Consider the following 15944-nt stretch of genomic DNA (forward strand, 5'->3'; position numbering starts at 1 on the left):
GTCTTTGGCGTTCTTCTCGGCATCGACAACTCGGTGATTTGCAGTAGCTACGTCATTGGCGATCACTTTCATCCGGTGGTGTAAGGCGACATTGACCTTCTTTTCTTGGCTTCGACATAGCGAGAGGGAGAGAGAGCAGTAGGGCTCTCCCAGAGTAACTTCTCTTAGCGACTTCCCTCCCATGCGTTCATTCCAAAGCATTTTGGCTCCAATGGTTCCCCCCGGCATCTCCGGCATCTCGGTTTTGATTCACCCATTTTGGCTTCAATGGTTCTCCAATTTCGAGTTTCAGTGACATGCAACGACGCATAGTGGCTCTGACGGACCATCCCAGAGTAGTTTTCCCGTGAGCGCGGCTCTTGGAGGACGATTTTGACCACAGACAGCTGGTTGTGCTTTGTGTTTGGTTTCAATCCACATGTTTTTTGGCCGATGAGGTAGTATGCCAAATTCTCGAGAATTTTTTCTCACAATTTGCACTTTCTTGCAGTGCAGACTATGTATGATTGTGTGGGACATTCAAGAGAGTAGTTTCTAGCACGGTATTGTGCAGTTTCATGCTCACATGTTTACAACATTTTTGGATAGATACAGGTCCATAGAGCCACTCATTCAGGAGTGAGCTAGTTTGCCAGGGTTTTGACAATGCATGTATGCCATTTGTGGATTTGTTTACTGAGACACTGAGTGTCTGTTTTTTGGTGCAGCTTTTTGTTGAGATTTTCAACAGAAACTCTGTTCGTTTGTCCCTAGATTCTTGCCATGTTTTGCACATATTTGCAGTCTATCCTCTAATGGTTCAGTGGTGGAGTTTGACTCCCACTTTTGACAGTGATCAAGTGTTCACTCTCACTTTGATAGGTTTTGTCAGTTTGGACACAGTTTAGTGTTCTCGTACCCACTCTCACAGGAGTGAGGATTGCGTATGCTTGTGTGCAGGTTTCACAAGTTTTTTGCAGATTTATGCAAGTAGTTTCTCTTGTGGGATGCGTTTTGAGCTAGTTTACTCTCTACTCGTGTATACGGTTATGCGTTTTATACTCAGTTGAGCAGTTTGTCCAAGATTGTGTGCTTGCAAAGTTTGCAGATTGTGGAGTTGGTTTTATGCATATGCGAGCATCGGTTTTGATGCAGTTTGATCATGGTTTCATGATTATATAAAGGTCAATTTATTCCCACTTTGACAATGATCGAGTGTTTACTCACACTTTGACGCTTAGACACAAGTTTAGTGTTCTTGTACCCACTCTCACATGAGTGCATTTATGGTATGCTCGTAGTGGTTACATGTTTCCTTTGATTTTTCTTCATGTTCTCACATCGACGCATATTCCAAGCGTAAGACTACAACATACAATTTTTAGCTTTTCACTATTGAGCTACTGGTTGGTTTATGCTTGATTAGCACAATGGTTAAGTGATCTCCCACTTTTTGATGCGTATGCATTGACATTATGTGTGACACAATTGAGTCTACATTGACGGATCATGAGAGACGAAGGTTTCAATCTTCTCGACATATGCGATGTTGGTATTGTGGTCACACATGGGAATTAGGCGTTGTTGTTTTAGACGTATGAGACAACAACGGAGACAGATGCATGATGCACAAATAATTATGACATAGACTAGAGAGACGGCTACATATGTCAGTGATGGTGATGTCACACTTACCTCTAGCCTCCGTCCACCACGATACATGTCTGACAGAGATGGCACTTGCTCTCGATGGCTGCTAGATGAGTCTGCAGCATTTCATGTCACACCATGTCGTGACTAGCTCAACACATTTGCTAGTGCGAGTTATGGTCGTGTTCAGCGGCTGATGGTTTAGCGTATGACATAGAGGGTGAAAGAGATATATGTATATTACTACCCAATGATGCATCTTATATGCTTACACATGTGTGTTATGTTCCTTGGATCGCGCAAAGCTTGATATCAATGAGATGCTTGAGAGATAATGGATGTCAGGTACTGCTTCGAGAGCACTCTTTCCAGATGCAGTTGGGTCGCCTAATCATTGCACGAGGTGCTAGGTGATACATTGTATACCCACTGCAAGTTTCTCAGATGCGAGATGGTATAGTCTCCATTACTATCATGACATGTGAGGAGCAAGAGACCAAATGCGTCTCCTTCACGATGAGTGAGCTCCAATATGCTCAAGAGACAGAGAATTTAGTTGTGCTAGACATGTCAATGGACTCTGCAGCAGCAGAGGTGGAGCGGGATTTCTCCAATGAGACACGACATGCGCCATTTGAGTGTGTGCAAAGAGAGGTAGAGCGATCTGCTCCCTAGAGGCACATGTCGAGATGACAAATATGGGCTTTTTTTATATTCTCATGATAGAGGTTGATGAGGTGATATCAGAACACATGCATCGAGTCCCTATGGATGAGGGGGAGGTGGTCCTCTAGGAGTCAGAGTCGACACATCCATTTGTGACAGCTAATCCTAATTATGCAGAGTATGCACATAGCACTGAAGTGGCTAGGATAGCCATGATTGCACATGTTTTGTCAGTGTTCGGGTGTCTCATGTATGACTTGTTAGTGTCGAGGCCCGACCTAGGAGTTGCAGTGGGAGCATTTGTAGCAAGGATTGTCTGTCGTACGGCGACTCACACTAGCATGATGCATAGTGGAGTTTTGCAGACCATACATAGTAGTCTGCAGGACTTACATGCAGGCTTTAGCATGGGTACGCACGCTTTCCTACCACTAGAGCTGACACACCTGCATGTAGATCGACTAAGCGAGCCAGTGAGTGTAGGTTGAGAGAGTCTCTCACCTATTTTCTTGTACATACTAGTAGTTTAGCTAGTAGGACCCACTTATCGACACATTTGTCTTTAAGTGGGAGATTGTTGGGGTATAGGCGTCTATCCGTTGCCGGGGGCCCCAGGTTATGGGCGCTCGTCCACTGACACCTTAATCTTGTGTACATGTACAAAGAATAAGGGGAAGCTCAAAGTTGAGTATTGCTCCACCCACACGGTGTACTCTCTCCTTCTCCCCTTCCCCGCACGCACACCGCATAACGCACAGACATTGTAAGTTTGTCTTAAAGTAGCATTGTATACTTTCAACACTTATTAAAGAGTATAAACTTCAATTACACGTTCATATCTTGTAAACATGTGACACCTTATGATGAGTCTGTGCAGTCATTGTTTTACTCTATGTATGTCCATCATTTGTTCTGCTCTGTTGAATTTTCTACATGTATCGTGGCATTCTCTTTGATCTAAACTATTGTACATTGAGATACGCCAATGTTGAACTCACCTTCGTCTTTTGCTTGATAATCATACACCCATCTAGGCATTTCTTCCTTGTAGCCAACACTTTCAAAATGATGCAGCATCTTTTCATTGCAAAACATGTAAACTAATTTTTTACGCCCGTTTGCTAATAATCTATTGTGAATTGTGTTACATACTTAGGCATTTCTTCCTTGTAGCCAACACTATCCAAATGATGCAGTATCTTTTCATTGCAATACATGTAAACTAATTTTTAGCCCTGTTTGCTAATAATCTATAGCGAATTGTGCTATGAACATACATATACATACTCCAATTTCTCTCAAAGCTCGAATTCACTGACATTGTGCCAAAAGATAACAAGTCGAGTAATGCTCATCACTGCTCATCATCCACCACTTCCATGTGGGTTGCTCTTTTGCCATTGATTGAACAAAATCATTTGCAAAAGGTCCTTCTTTTAGTCTGAATGCACTCAACTCTTTGATGCAATTAATAAGATCTTGAGCATTAGAGTAGAACGTAAATCCTTGACCACCTCAACATTTGACATCAAGTTTAGATTCCAATACTCTAGATCAAGCATGTGAACCACACTCTTCCAACTTGTATGAAAGTACTTAAACAAAACTTTTGTCAGACTGTCCACAAAGTCATACATACTTCCCCTAGGTAAGAGTTTAACTTTGGCTACTCTTGGTATGAATTCATATCCGACATCTCTACTTGGTGTCTCTTGACACCCTCCTTCTCGAGCTCTTCTCTCAAACTCTTTTTTTTGTAGGTGCAAGTGCTTCAGGATGTGCACATTTGCGACAATTCTATTTGAAGCCACCCAAAACATGGTCCATAATACGTGGAGCCCCACTTGATTTTGTAACCATGTATAATTTACATTGCCACTCCATATATCAACCGTACACTCTTTGCCAAGGGATTTTTTTTGTCTTTCCTAACTGTGTACTACTTGTGTGGACATTTTCTTCCATTGATTGCAAATATAGCTGAAGGCATAAGAATGGCATATTCAATTGCAAAACAAATTTCTTACTTTTCAATATATACTAAAAATAAAAATTTCATTAAGAAAGCAATCAAATTTACACATTGTGCAATTTGCAAACAATAAGACACATTTGTAAAAATCACAATGTCTTTATTTAGTAATGGTAAATTTGATTTTTGCTCAATTATTTTCACATGCAACAAAGAATAGTCAACTCTGACATGGTAACACTAATAGTTATTTGCAAAATATAAACAAAAATATCAATATTTATGATTTCAATCTCATGCACCACAATCTTTCAAAGTACACAATGCACTCTCTATCTGACATTATGCATAAAATAAAACTTTAAATCTTCAATGCAATTACACATTTGAGGACCACTTTTACCCAATCAAAGATTGTAACCCCCTCATACATTCGATTAAATATATAAGAACTACTTTCACCCAATTAAGGAATGTAGCTCTCATATCGTGTAGTGACGAACAACATAGATCAAATAAAACCTTATGATGGTGTGAAATGCAAGCCTTCAAGGATCTTTATATACCCAATGCACTAATACATGACATCTAACTCCTGATTGACGACTCATTTTTAGTATATACTCATCTTCTAAAACCAACGTCATCCCTCTTACGGACCAGTGGCTTTGTTACAATTAGAATGACCCTAAAGAGACCCAATTTTTCCAACATCGTACATTTTGCCAAGGTTTTTAATCATTGACAATGTGGGTACCATATTAAGAATCACGTCCAGTCTAGTATTTGGATCTATGAGTTAGGTCGATTCACAAGGAGAATTACTTACACTCGGCATAAAGATACACTCCACAGGATTTTCTTAGTCAAAAAAATTGAGAATTATACCTTTTTGTTTCATACAAAATAGCCACTCGGGGTATATATAAAAATCCCAACGGGCTTATTGGTTGGGGTAATTTTTATAGGTTAACAGAAAGGTCAGGTCAATATTTAACATTATTACGTGTTTTGAAAAGTGATCACTCAATGTAATTAACATATTTGTATGGCTTTGATCACGTTAATGAAATCCTTGGCCTTAACGACATTGACAATAAAAGGTAGTGTAAGATTAGTGTTAAGGAGGGTAAGTGTTATTTACGTTCATTGGATGATTGGCATAATGCAGTTTATCACAAACTAATCAAGGAGTAGACTCATTGTGTGCAAAAGGTGATAGCAATAAATTAGACTAAAAAATGAATGAGATACATGGTGCTTTTATAGCCCAAGTCTAAACTTCTAAAGCGTAGAAATCACAGACCTTCTTTAATGCAGTCTTCATGGGTCATGGCTATATGCATGCATGTATGCATCATTATGTGTCATAGTGAAGCGATGGTTCCCACAAGGAGGTTTATCCTAACATGCTCCCCCTTAAACCTAACCATGGTACTCTCTAGTGATTCATCTAGGGTTTGTGATGGTTCACTAATACATCATAGGAGGTTCAACATGATACATCTCTCTATGGTTCACAAGGTGGCCATTTAATCATGCTTGGGTTCAATTATAGAACACATCATAATCATACAAGGGTTAAAAGTTGAGTCATTGCATCTTTTACTCCATGCTTCATCGATTCTTCTTCGTCTTTGTTTCATGTGTCATTTGATCTTCCTTCACCTTAGGATTCATGTCATGAAAATCATATGGGGCGATCTTATTAGCAAGTCGCAGTGTTCAAAATTCTTGTACAATTATGATTATTTTGTATCCATGCCTTGATCTAGTGAAAATGTGAATGCAAGAGTATACACGTGCGAAAAAGAAAGCTTCATGAAAATGCATGGCTTAGTGATATGAGAGATTTTGCTAATCTTGAGATTAAGTTGTACGTATCTTATGCTTTGAGGATCTTGGCCATGGTTTTCTCCTTATAGGCTCCCACTTGAAGGTTAAGTGTTCGTTGCTACCTTAGATGCCAAGACCCTTGTCTTCAAGAAAATTAAGGTTTGAGTTGAGCTTTGATCAAAACTCGGACCCGAGGAAGAGGGCTCATTGGAAAAGAGCCTTTGGGATTGCTGCAGCAAATTTGGATAAGCCTCCTTAGTTCAAAGGGGTTTGGCCCTTTGTGTTCGACCCTCATGAGACCTCTTGGCCGTAGGAAAGGGGGGCAAATTCGATATAATTTATTATTGACAAATTTCTGACTGTCAAGGCTCTTGCATGATGGCAAGAGATGATGCAAGGGTTAATGGTGCCTTTCGACATTGGGAGTGCACATAGGAGAGGCCAAGCATGGAGTTATCACTTCGCAAATGACAGTGGATGGTGATAGAGCTTTGTGGCGGTATGGATAGTTCTTGCAGTCCTCAATAGCCCTATGGATTTAAAGCCTCAACGGTTGAGGCAAGTGGTGCTAATGTTTGCGAGAAATCTTGTGAGGGCAAAGCAGATGACGAGCAAGGGAGCTTCGTTAGTAGCAATTTGGAGTTGGGCAATCTTCGGCTTCCTAGCGCTCTACATAATAATATTGTCGCTCTCCCACCTGCAACAAGCACATGTTGAGTTTAGGGACTAAGGACTACGGCAAGGATGCTACGGTGCAACAAATGCAAATTTGCACAACAAGGGCGAGTGAAGAGGACTTGGGGTTTGTTGTGCAATCGACGAGGCAGAGGGTGCACTTTGCAGGGCTCCGAACAGAAATTCGAGCAACAAACGACTTGCAAAGGGAGTTGATATTATGAAGTCAGAGATGATGTCTGGCTTAGATGAAAAAAGATCCTATTGCAGCTGCCGCATGAGGGTCGCATATGCCAGTAATGAGGAACTTACTCGCAGGCTGCAAGCTGCTTGGTTGACCGCCTTGATATTTTATCAAATAAAGGTTCAAAAGTTGCTCATACCCCTAATAAAATAATTGATGCTAATCGAAACCAATTAAAGTGTTTTGGAGCTTCGTTGGAAGCTCTAGCCGAGGGGAATAAGCAAAAAAAGAAACTAATGCTTCCAAATGCACACATAGTGACACAAGAAACATACACGCCCAACCTCAGGACTAAGTAACAAGGGGTATTGAATGATGTGGGAGTCGTGGGATCAACGGGCGAAAAGTGAAACACGAATATCAAAAAGGCGCTCAACCGTTCGATGTGTCCGAGTTTACTTTTTATGTCTTAGTTTACTTTTCAACATTTTTGTTTAATTTATATATTTATGTTTTCCCATCTTGAACAACCAAATGCTCGTGTGCACGTGGTTAAGACGTGTGCCTCTTCCCGCGACCGCATGAGTTCGAATCTCACTCGTGACCACGCATTGACCTTTTGTGTGTCGTTCGCATCCTCGAGATTCCCCCCACTCAACCCCATCCGTTGATCCCAACGCTCGGGGTCATTTAAGACCTCGTGTTACTTAGTCATGAGGCACACCCAAGCTCTAACGATGCATAACGAGGTTCAAAGGGCCCGATTGCAGGCAGATACAACGCACACACTCCATAGCCCTGTCAACAGGCAGTCTATGCGTGCCATAGCTGCAGTAGAACCCTGACTAGAGAGTATGAAGAGCGCGGTGGTTGCTGTACAAAGCGGCAACGATCACCTCCTAGACTATGGGGCACCCAATTTTTTTTCAACGAGGTCCTCTTAGGCTAGCGCCATGCTTCTTTGACTTGCAAGTTGCAAGCACGATATGTGTTGCAAGCACGATATGTGTAGATGGTGGGCGGAAAAGCTTGCTCTCCTGTTGGAGACCTTCCTGCGACTGCCCTCTTTTCTACCCGATTCCTTCCGAGCTGCCCTCCTGCAGCCCGAACAGCTTCCCCTTCTCCACTCTAACGTTGCCGAGCCTCTTTTGCCTCATGCGCTACGCATTTGTTCCCCTGGTATGACCTTTTGCCCAGATGACTTCTCCCTCGCACACACTTCCCACACACACACGCATTCATGCCAGAGAGAGAAAGAGAGAGAAAGAGAGAGAGAGAGAGAGAGAGAGAGAAGAATTTTATATCAGGATGGTGCTGAAATAAAATAGAGCATTCGTTGCAAATCGCTCAATACAGGAATCCTCTCTAGAGCCATAGAAGAGGTAGAGAGGCAGCCAGTGGACCCTCCTTGGTGACGATGAGTCATGGAAAACGCCTGTTTCAGCAGCCTCAGTCTTCTTAGATTTTCAATGGGGATAGTGTCTTAGAGGGTGCCCCACTGCAGCTCCCGTCTCGAACGCTCGAGAACGCAAAAACTGATGTCCTCCAAGGGGCAGTCGCAATCAGGCTTTTTGGTCGGTTCGTTTTGGCACGATAGAGCCCAAGGAATGTATGCACATCTATTGTAGATTCCTGGCGGCATGCCATTGTAGACAGTGGAGTCATTGTGCTGGGTTGGTCTCAAGGGCTTACTTTACAATTTTAGGGTGAGGTTATTGGCTTGTATTAAGTGTCGAGCAATAGTGTGTTGGGGGGACGTCAACATGCTAGAGGACCCATCTGACATGGTGGGAGGTAGCCACACTACTGTACATGGCAATGAGCTTACAACTTGGAGAGACTATCCATGCCACTCTGCTGATGTATAACATCGTGAGGTTTTTGAGAGACCATAAGGGAGCTTGAAGGTCTCTTGATGCGATCGGCGCCTAGGGGTGCCAACTTAACATTTGAAGATCGTTTTTATTTGGGTGACCTCCTTGGGGAGCTCCACAACCATTCTTGCATTCTACCGTTTGCTAGTTTTGCTTGTTATTGAGGAGGAAGTGAGGGAGGCGAGCCATGTACTCCGGATTTCCAAGGGTGTGTTGTTGGATGAGAGTCCCACATTGGGATAGTGGAGGAGATGTGACAGACAGTGATGTGCTTGGAAAATTATGCAGCGTAGCTGGCAGCGGCTTGGATATCAAAGGCTAGCATGATCTGTCATGCGATTGCCCATGCTTGGATGTTAGAGATTTGAGATCGTGAATGATGTTTGCAGTGAGGCTTGGCCTCACTTTAGCGGTTGCAGGAGAGACAACTAGAGAACGCATAAATGGACGCTCAATTGTTAGGTCACCGTAAGGGAGATTTCGGAGCTTGATGCGAGCAAAGACATGCATTTAACTTTTTGTAGACAAGTATCTTAATGGACTCAGATTGGAGGTCGGGTTATAGGCGAGTGTTTTCAGTGGACCTAGACATATTGGCTTTGGGGTTTGTCAGCATCAGAGGTAGGATGGATTTTTGGCTCAGCCGTGGAGAGAGTCAGAGAGATAGCCGTAACATTTTACGATGACCTTCTTTCAATAAAGGAGCCTTCATAGTGCACGGAGGCTTGACAGGGAGAGGTTTGGGCTTATGGTAGATAGAGGGCTACGAATGGTATAAGGGTTGAGTTTGCGAGGCCTTTGTTGAAGTTTGAGTTGTTGGATGCATTGAGGGACTTCTTGTGCCAGAGTTGCCTTAGAGAGGATTGCCTTTCTCTTGTATTTGTGTGCCATGTTGAGAGCTGATTGTACTTGATTTTTGGAGTGGTTTGAGCATGTGATGGGGCACGATGTTGCAAAGCTATTCAAAGAGCCTGACATTGTGTTATAATAGGCTTCTTATATAGGAGATACACACACATTTGCATAGTTAGGTCCCATCATGTAGAGACATATCCTTTACACATCCTTCGATGAAATGCTGCTACCATTCGATGAAAAGGCACAATCGATAGGCAAAGGGATGTAGCCGATTGTTGTCGGAACGTGGCTAGTCCTTTTGGAAAAAGTCATGACCAATTAACGATCGGGGTCACTTTGGTCGGTCATTTTTCAAATCTACGTCCATGATGGAAGAAGAATACAATGTACTATAATAACAATCACAACTCGTCGTATTCTATCCCATTAAAATGAGATCCTCTTTCAAACAAATGACTTCTGATGTTGATAGAACTCTAGAGTACGATTGATCTTCGAAAATCTTGAATTTTCAAACTATGAGAAATTTCAAGATTCTTAAGTTTAGAAACTCCCTAGCTTTCATTGTTAAATCCCGTGTCATTGCCTCATTCAAAGACTTTTTAGCTAATTTTGGCTTTAAGAGATTGAATGTGTTACAAGATTTCTCAAGAGACAATGGGATTGAAGACTTTCAAGCTCAAAACCTTGTTGTGCCTGGACCGTGGTTTTATGAAAAAAGATATCATTTTTTGGTTTTACCAACAAATGTGCAATACATCAATAAGAAGAAAAGTAAGTTTTTTGAAGATTGGATCGAGTATCTTTGGTTATATTAATTTAACATATGAAATTGTGGTTGATCCTCGCAAAATCAAAGTTTTTATTGACTGGCTTAGTCCACAAACTTTTTTGGATGTACGTTCATTCTTGGGTCTTGCCAATTTCTATCACACCAAGGTATACAACTTTTCAAATATGGCTCCTCCTCTCACGGAATTGACAAAGTATGAGAAGCTTCAGTGGATGTCCAGAGTAGAAAAGTCTTTCAATGACCTCAAGCAAGCATTAACGACCACACAAGTTGGCAGTCACAACAAATCCCACTAAGCCTTTTGTGGTGATTATGGATGCTTAAGATACTGCATCTTGTGGTGTATTGATGCAAAATGAGCAAGTTATTGCATTTGATAGCAAAAGGTTTATAACCTAACCTTCTTCGAGAGTTCTATGACAAAAGCATATCTATAATTTTGTAAGGTGCAGTGGAAGTGAATGTTGAACTTTGCTCAAGATGAGTGCTCCGAACTGTGCTCAAGGGTTCCTTTTACTTACGGAAGGGAGAGCCTTCCGTTCCTTTAGTGAGAGAGTGCAATGATCACAAACATAATGAATGACACTGTGAATGAAGGTGCTGAGCGAGAGAGAGAGAGAGAGAGAAGAATACGACACCAGACGGTTCTCAAACCCTCCTCCAAGGGCCCTCTCTCGATGGCGAGAGAAGTCTATGCTATTGATTGCACAAATCTGGTACAATGCTCTAGATGCAATGGACTTGCCGACGATGTCGACGACAATGATGACGAGGACGAGGACGAGGACGGGCTGAAATCTGAAAACGCTAGGGGCTGAAATCTGCAAATCTGCTATTTGCTGAATTCTGACAGTGTGTTGGTGAGGACGGTGATGACGGCGACGCGACGACGATGTGCTGAAAATGCAGATGCTGAAATCTGTGGACAGCGGGCTGAATCTGAATATGCTGGCTGATCTGACGGTGCGGCGAGGATCTGCTGCGGGCAGGTGAAATCTGCGAGGCTAGGGGTTGATCTTGTGGTGTCTAAGTGCCGAAAACTGAAAATGCTGATGCTAAAGGCTGATCTGGCGCCGGGGAATTGCAAAACGCTGATGCTATCTGCAAAAACGCCAAGTCTGATCTGCTGAAAAACGCTAGGCTGATTCTGTTACAAAAACGCTATGCTGATTTGCAATCTGCTAACGCCAGGGCTGGGATCTGGAAAGCGTTGGGTGATCTGAAATCTAAAACGCTAGGCTGTCTTGTGGCTGAAAATGTTGAGTCTCCTGCGGGTCTTGCTGAGAAGGTGCACTGTAAGTTGGTGGACTTCTGGTGCCTCTTCTGTTAGATAGTACTAGCGCTAGGTTTCTTTTATAGACTTAGCAAATCTACTCTACCCGTTTCCCAACAAAGTCACTTATTAATAATAAGTGAAAAATGGATAAAATAGGGAAAATGGGTTCTGTGCAATGTAAATTGCTCATGATGGATATTGACTGTCATGCTGATGATCATGCTGTGTACAACCAGAGGATATGCAACTACTCTAAGTGCCTGGACATGCACGGCCTACGCACAGGCTCACAAAGGTGCCAGAACACTTCCTAAGCTGACCTGAACCCTGGACTTGAAGTAGCTTGTCCACATGCACATAGGGTTAGATGTGCATGACATCCCCTCCTTTTCAAAGTGAGGTATTGGTACCGAACTGTATGGCGTGGAGGGAGAGCGCCAACAACGTCTGGAATCCTGGGAAGGACTCTTTGCTGGCCCACTCTGATGGGTGGGTCGTCCGATACTTGAACTTCATGAAGGTCTGCAATGCTTGCTTCTATGGGCCGCGCCGAAAGCGACACAAAGGGATCTGTAGCGGCTTCAATGCTCCAACTGCGTCTATGGACGTAGGTCTACCTTCATCAAGAATCTCCGAGGAGGAAAATTCCTGAAACCACTTCGAACACAAAATCATGAACATACCCTTTCCGTATATAGAGTGATTGGAAAAAGACTATTCTTCCTAAAAGATTGTGCGTGCAATTTAGATGAACAAAGTGACGGAGTGCCAAACCATTCACCAAACACACGCAAAAAGTGGGATCGAATCTTGTCTTTTCGACCTAAACCTATCAATTGTGGCAAATCACAATGAAAATGCAGATGCTTGATGGACAATCTTTCTTGTGCTCTTATCGAGACCGTGTCATGCCAAGGAAGAGACATGGAATGTGAATTCCTTGAATGCAAACTTTTCTTCTTTTCGAGAGTGATCCACATACATGCGAGCTCATGCGTGAGTGAGTCATGTGCATCGTACAACACAACATGCCTATCAAAAGGGAACACGTAAAGACGATGACGAAAATACAAGAAAACCGTCACGAATGAAACACTCGAACAATGCATGCAGACTAATTATGCGAACACATACTTCCTGAGTGGGTTCTTTCGACCTTGACTCGAGAGCCAAGATCGGTTCTGCGTGACTGATCGTATCTTGCAATGAGGTTAGCTTCACTAGAAAAATCATTATCTAAACCATTATCCTTGTGAACAATCACATCTCTATTGCAAAACATGTGTGTCGTGCTATAAGATGCAACGAAAGTGAATGTTGAACTTTACTCAAGATGAGTGCTCTGAATTGTGCTCAAGAGTTCCTTTTACTTACGGAAGAGAGAGCCTTCTGTTCTTTTAATGAGAGAGTGCAAATGATCACAAACAAAGTGAATGACATTGTGAATGAAGGTGTTGAGAGAGAGAGAGAGAGAGAGAGAGAGAGAGAGAGAGAGAGAGAGAAGAATACGACACCAGAATGTTGTCAAACCCTCCTCCAAGGGCCCCACTCTCTATGGCGAGAGAGGTCTATGCTATTGATTGCACAAATCTGGTACAATGGTCTAGATGCAATGGACTTGCTACGATGTCGACGACAATGATGACGGCGACGAGACGGGCTGAAATCTGAAAACGTTAGGGGTTGAAATGCAAATCTCCTAAATTGTGCAACTGTGTCGGCGAGGACGGCGATGGCGACGACGCGACGATGATGTGTTGAAAACGTAGATGCTGAAATCTGCGAATAGCGGGCTGAAACTGAAAATGCTGGTTGATCTGACCGTGCGGCGAGGATCTGTTGCGGGAAGGTGAGATCTGCGAGGTTTGGGGCTGCACTTGTGAAGTCTCACTGCTGAAAACAAAAAACACTGATGCAATGGGGAATCTGATTTGCAACTTGCAAAAACGCCAGGCTGATTCTGTGATCTGCTAACGCTAGGGCTGATCTGATGTTGTTGAAAACGCTAGGGCAATCTGTTGATGAAAAACGCTAGTTGGTCTTGTTGGCTGAAAAACTCTAGGTTATCCCTGCCGGTCTTGCTGAGAAGGTGCACTACAAGTGTAGGTACTTCTTCTGCCTCTTTTGCCAGAAAGTGCTATCGCTAGGTTTCTTTTATAGAGATTAGCAAATTTGCCCTACCCAGTTTCCCAACAAAGTCACTTATTAATAATAAGTGAAAAATGGCTAAAATAGGGAAAATGGGTTTTGTGCATTGTAAAATGCTCATGATGGGTATTCATTGTCATGCTGATGATCATGTTGTGTGCAACCAGAGGATATGCAACTATCTCAAGTGGCTGGACATGCACGGCCTGCCCACAGGCTCACAAAGGTGCCAGAACACTTCCTAAGCTGACTTGAACCCAGGACCTGAAGTAGCTTGTCCACATGCACATAGGGTTAGATGTGCATGTGACACGTGCTTTGGAGAAGAAAAGACTGAGAGAGTCTGCTTCTCTTGTTTCTTTTCAATCTTCGCCTGCACATTAGAAATGAGAGGTAAAGAACGAACAACCTTCTCACCACGAATGATGACGGGAGAGTCACTTTATCAATTAGAGTGAGAGTATTGTCTGCCTAATCAATGAGAGGGTTATGCTCATGAAACCATCTAATGCCCAAAATCATATCACATCCTGAAAGAGGAGACACTACAAATTTTCTGCGGAAGGACGCTTGTTGAACAATGAATAACACATCAAGGCACTCTCGTGTAATGAGAGAGTCCATACTGGGAGCGAAGCCCGACACCTCGAGAGGAGATGTCTTGCGAACCTCCAAGCGGGCTCTTTCGACAAGGAGTCACCAATCACATCATGCATACTATCAGAATCAAACAAGACCACCGTGTGTTGACCATTCACATGACCATAACACTTCATGAGAGACTCATCAATGAGAGGATCATGAGAAACTTGGGACACACGAGTGTCCTCATTTATGGCATTAACAGAGGATGTGGATTTTGTGGGTTCTTTAGGTTCGTTGGATGGTTCTTAGGACATGTGCTCTTTATATGACCATTGACGTGACATTGATAACAACGACCTTCCCTAGAATAAATGACTTGTTCTTTTGCCGTCATGTGTCCTCCTAAAATTCCTTGTGCAGCTTTTTCATATGGGGTGAGCTTAGGTTTAGCAAGTGGGCTAGCTTTACCCTTAGATTCATGTTGAGTGTTCTTTTTCGAAAGACTAGTGAAAGATTGGCTAGCAGAGTTACCGTTCTTACTATTCTTACCGTTCTTACCGTTCTGAGGAGTCTGAGAGGTACTGTGAGAAGACTTGTTCTCCTTAGGCTTTCCTTTGTTGTGCTTGATCTTTTGGGAGAGCAATTGCTACCGCCTTATTGAGATCCACGGGGTCGAAGACTTCTACATCAAACTTGATATGTTCGTCCAACCTGAAAAGAAATGCCTCTTTGCGCTCATCATCCGATTTGCGAAATTGGGTGCCAAGCTGCAAAACACGGTTAGAAAAAGACATGACTCACATACCATTTTGCTTGAGATTGCGCCAATCTTCTTTCAACCGTGCTAAATACTGAGGAGGCATAAACCGCGCCTTGAGCTTGTCTTGGAAGTGGGCCCAATTGAAGGAAAGGGGCACGCCTTCTTCGGCTTTCTCTAGGTGCGCGGTCAACTCTGCCTCTTGCCATGCGTGATACCAATTAATGGCATCAATGATCACCGGCAAGGTACATGGCTGTCGTCAAAACCTTGCTATTCCCTCTCTTCTTAGTTGTCGCAAAATAAGCATTAAATTGATGCAACCAAGAATGAATAACACTAGCATCCATCTTACCGTCATACTTACTGAATGTCAACTTCTCTATGATGGGGTTGTTGGAGTTCGAATCTTTGCTTGTGTTACCTGATGAACTGCCAACATCTTTGATTGGCTCGGGCTTTGAGGTGAGTACTTGTAGGACCAACTCTTACATGTGTTGGTCTATGTGCGCCTCACACTCTAACTCCAAGGCCGCTCGTCTATCTTCGGCCGCTATGCGTTTGGCTTCGCGTGCTTGCTCACGCTCAAGCTCAATAGCTGCCTTTCTTTCTTCGGCCGCCAAGCGCGTTTGCTCACGCTCACGCTCCAAGTCTACCCTTTTTCCTTCGGCAGCCACGCGCGCTTGCTCAC

General features: G+C 43.0%; 1 protein-coding gene across 5 annotated transcripts in view; it reads left to right on the top strand.

Moving 5' to 3' along the window:
• The first annotated feature begins 7691 nt into the window (after positions 1-7691).
• Positions 7692-15944, top strand: part of LOC147437790 (uncharacterized) — a 78548-nt gene continuing 70295 nt past the window's right edge. For 2 of the 5 annotated variants that reach the window (XR_015184905.1, XM_086487254.1), the window contains exon 1: positions 7692-8141. Coding sequence is in view for 4 of the 5 variants with exons in the window: in XM_086487254.1 (XP_086343380.1) it covers positions 7949-8141 (193 nt within the window). In the remaining variant the exon portion in view is untranslated. The remainder of the gene's footprint in view (positions 8142-15944) is intronic. The other 3 variants (XM_086487252.1, XM_086487251.1, XM_086487253.1) reach the window with 3 other exon arrangements.

Source organism: Adiantum capillus-veneris, chromosome 17 (genome assembly GCF_014529385.1).
Source record: "Adiantum capillus-veneris isolate H3 chromosome 17, ASM1452938v2, whole genome shotgun sequence".
NCBI lineage: Eukaryota > Viridiplantae > Streptophyta > Polypodiopsida > Polypodiales > Pteridaceae > Adiantum > Adiantum capillus-veneris.